We start from the raw sequence: 3437 nt of genomic DNA, 5'->3' as shown, positions 1-3437 counted from the left end.
GTTTACCCACGCACAGGCCCACCATTATAAACGCTTTCTAATTGAATCCTAATCGCCATCAAATAACCGCAGCTCAGATTTCTCATCACTTCATAATTCTTAAATTGCTGGAAGTGAAACCTGGACCAAATGGATCCAGAAGTATGATTAGGCTGCAAAGCTGTTCCACTGCTCACAGTCGCGTGCACAAATAATACAAAGGGGGAAAAAAGACAATAATAAACAATAACGTTCATCATATACCATGACTCGCTGGCTGTTATGTAATAACGTCATAAAATACCTTCATTTCAATTAATTGAATTGGAAACTTGACACTCAGTTAAGTAATTGTTTCAGTGTTCATCTTTGTTTTTCTTCCAGCACTTTTTTTTTTTTATAAATGTTTAATATCTTTATGAATGTAACGCCGTGATGCACTGCCAAATTACACATTACAAATGTGTAATGACATTTTAACAACATAAATAAGTCTGAATTAAAACATCTGATAAAATGTCAACTCATTATTTTAAAATGAATATTGAAACAAGAACACGATATTGTCTAATAAGTGTGTGAGACTTTTTCAACATTCAAGTTTAAAAAAAAAAGAAGCAAATATGCAGGTTGTGATTGGAGGGCCCGAGGAGACGTCACGTGGTTTGGGTCGCTGACAGCATAAACCCTTACCGCCGGGTGCGCACGTGGGTGACGCTGCAGGGCCAACCCTCCTCGGGTCTCTTTTGTTGAACCATCAAACATAAGCACCTTTGGAGATCCCGAGGGGTTCAGATGAGAAACAGCTATCATCCCGCGCACGACACTCTCCCTTATCAGCGACGCAATCATGTCGAGGTCTTTTTACGTTGATTCTTTAATAATCAAGGACACTGTGCGACCGGGACCAACTGAGCATCCGGGACAGGATTTCCTTATACCCATTAGCATGCACTCTCCGAGCGTAATGACGGTCACTGCTCCGGTATGTCCGTCCAGGAAAAATGGGACTTTCTGTGTTTGTCCGCTGTGCGTTACGTCCCACATTCACTCTTCCCGCAGCGGCATCCCCATGCTGAAGGCTCAGTTTCCAGGAATGGAGGCGCAGTACTGTCACAGAATAGCGCATCAGCCGTCTCCAGCACTGGCTCACCCGGGACACACACCTGTCTGCACGCCCACCTTCAGCGTCACAGATCCCAGGAGATACCACTGCCTTTCTATTGGTAAGCACCTGTTACCTACAACACTCTGCTCAACACCTGTTTCACTGCTCTTTACATCTCTTTACTTTAGATGCACTTTATGAATGAACCCACTCGTCTTTTACGCACGTTGATTTACGCGCGCTGCTTTGTGCCATTTACATTTGTTGACTGAGCTTAGACTCACAGTGATCATAAGAAGGTCCACGTCTGACAAAAATGTATTTCTCTCTCCCCCTTCCTCTCTCTTTCTCTCTCCAACAGGTTCTTCAGAGAGCAGCCACATTCAGAATGGCAAGAGGATGCGCACGGCGTTTACCAGCACACAGCTCCTCGAACTTGAAAGGGAGTTTTCCACGAACATGTATCTTTCGAGACTCAGAAGAATCGAAATCGCCACGTATTTGAACCTGTCGGAGAAACAGGTGAAGATCTGGTTTCAGAACCGCAGGGTGAAGCACAAGAAGGAGGGCAAAGCCACACAGAGGAGCGCACACAGCGGGTGCAAGTGCACAAGTGGTCACACAGACTATTCAAGATCAGAGGACGAGGAGTCTCTATCTCCCGCCTCTGCTACGGAAGAGAAAGACATGTCAACAATCTAAAAGACTCTGGAGTGAAGATTCCCCTCTCATTCCCACTGCTGATACTCTGAGTGTCCTGCTGCAGTCATGAGTTATGGCATCACGCATCACCTGAGCCGAAAAACGTCCTGCATGGAGTGCTGCAAATATCACCTCATGTTTACCCCGTTGTTCAATCAAAGGAATAATGTGTTGTTTTTTAAATATTTGGAAACGTGACTGTTTGTGCTGTAACAGACTGATGTAGGCCTATAATTAATTATCCTCAGTGAGTGTTCTCAAATATTATCCATTTACTGCCAGTGAGGCTGTATGTTAATTACATAAATGTGTATGGAACATATACACATCAATTTGTAAACTATGTTTATCTGTATTTATTGTAATAAAAATGATGACTTGACCGTGGATGCAGTTTGTCGACCTCTTGATTTACGTTAGTCAGTGTAACAATGAAAACATGCACATGTTTGTCTGGTGGATTAGAAGAAAACAAAAAAGTATTATATATATACATATATATTACTCAGTCATTTTTTTACATTAACAATGTATGCCGTATATATTGTGTCCATTACTGGTCCTGGAATATAGGGCGCACATACAGTGTTATACAGACAGAAATCACATGAATAACAGCATGAATATATATAATTTTGACGTATCAGTTTACAGAGGTCCAATAGGTATGAGTGGAAATCCTCCAGTGTGGTGTAACACATTGAAAACGAACAAATTAACAAAAATTCTAATTAAATTCTAACTAAAAATTAAATTACATATTTTTTCTTATAACGCTGCCTAAAGCTGAATCATGTACATCCAATGTGAGTGCAACAGGTTTTACAACATCAGCCAGTTTCTGACATTTGAAAGCTATCTTCTTCTGTTTTTATTATTATTATTATTATTATTATTATTATTATTGATTATCATTAAGCTGCCATAGTGCGCTCTGTGTTACGTTTAATAGTCTGAGTTGTTGTGTTTTAGAATATTAGGATATAATTGATATTATAAAGTTCGTATGATATAATTTAGATTATATTACATATATATATAGCAGAGCTCCATTTACATGATACAAGCTGTGTAAAACTAAAATGGATGGGGCGAGTTTATATGAAAGTGTAGCTGTAATTTCTCCTTAGATCTGGCCACAAAAGGGTACCCGATAACGCCCCATGGGGAGCAGCCAATGGTCCATTAATGGTCGCTTTTGAAAAGATTTCTGGTTGTCCAAAGCGAGTTTAATTGCGTTTTCGGTCCCACGTTGGTTGATTATGCTGCTATTGCGTGAAACCCCAGAACAAGGATATATAGAAGTGGGCAAAGGCTTTGACAGGTTAGATTGTCCTGTCTTGGGACTCGCATTTAGCCCCAGACCCCCGACGGCTGTGTGCTCAGAGAGCTTTGAGAGACAGCTACAGGGTTCCTCCAAGGGAAAGAGAACGATTTAGTCACTGTTTCATTAGGCACTATTTGAACCTTTCAACTTATGGTGAATTAAAGGGGGCATGCTCAAATGGAGGGACTCTAAGGAGGGATTACGTAGGAGGAGCCACTGGAAATTAGCTGACGCCTAATTTAACTCGTTTCGGTCAGAGTTTGGGATACATTCCTAATTGAGAGGGGAAGCAGGTGAAGTCTCGGTCCCACACAGACTCAT

The 3437-nt window shown here is 41.3% G+C and overlaps 1 protein-coding gene across 1 annotated transcript; it reads left to right on the top strand.

The window, feature by feature from the left end:
- The first annotated feature begins 724 nt into the window (after positions 1-724).
- On the top strand, positions 725-2176 carry gsx2 (GS homeobox 2). Its single transcript, XM_058639304.1, has 2 exons — positions 725-1205; positions 1449-2176. The coding sequence occupies exons 1-2, from the start codon at positions 830-832 to the stop codon at positions 1787-1789; spliced, it is 717 nt and encodes a 238-aa protein (XP_058495287.1). The 5' UTR covers positions 725-829; the 3' UTR covers positions 1790-2176.
- Positions 2177-3437: the final 1261 nt, after the last annotated feature.

The sequence above is a fragment of the Solea solea genome, chromosome 9, assembly GCF_958295425.1.
Source record: "Solea solea chromosome 9, fSolSol10.1, whole genome shotgun sequence".
In the NCBI taxonomy this organism is placed as follows: domain Eukaryota; kingdom Metazoa; phylum Chordata; class Actinopteri; order Pleuronectiformes; family Soleidae; genus Solea; species Solea solea.
This window is presented reverse-complemented; position numbering and strand designations above follow the sequence as displayed.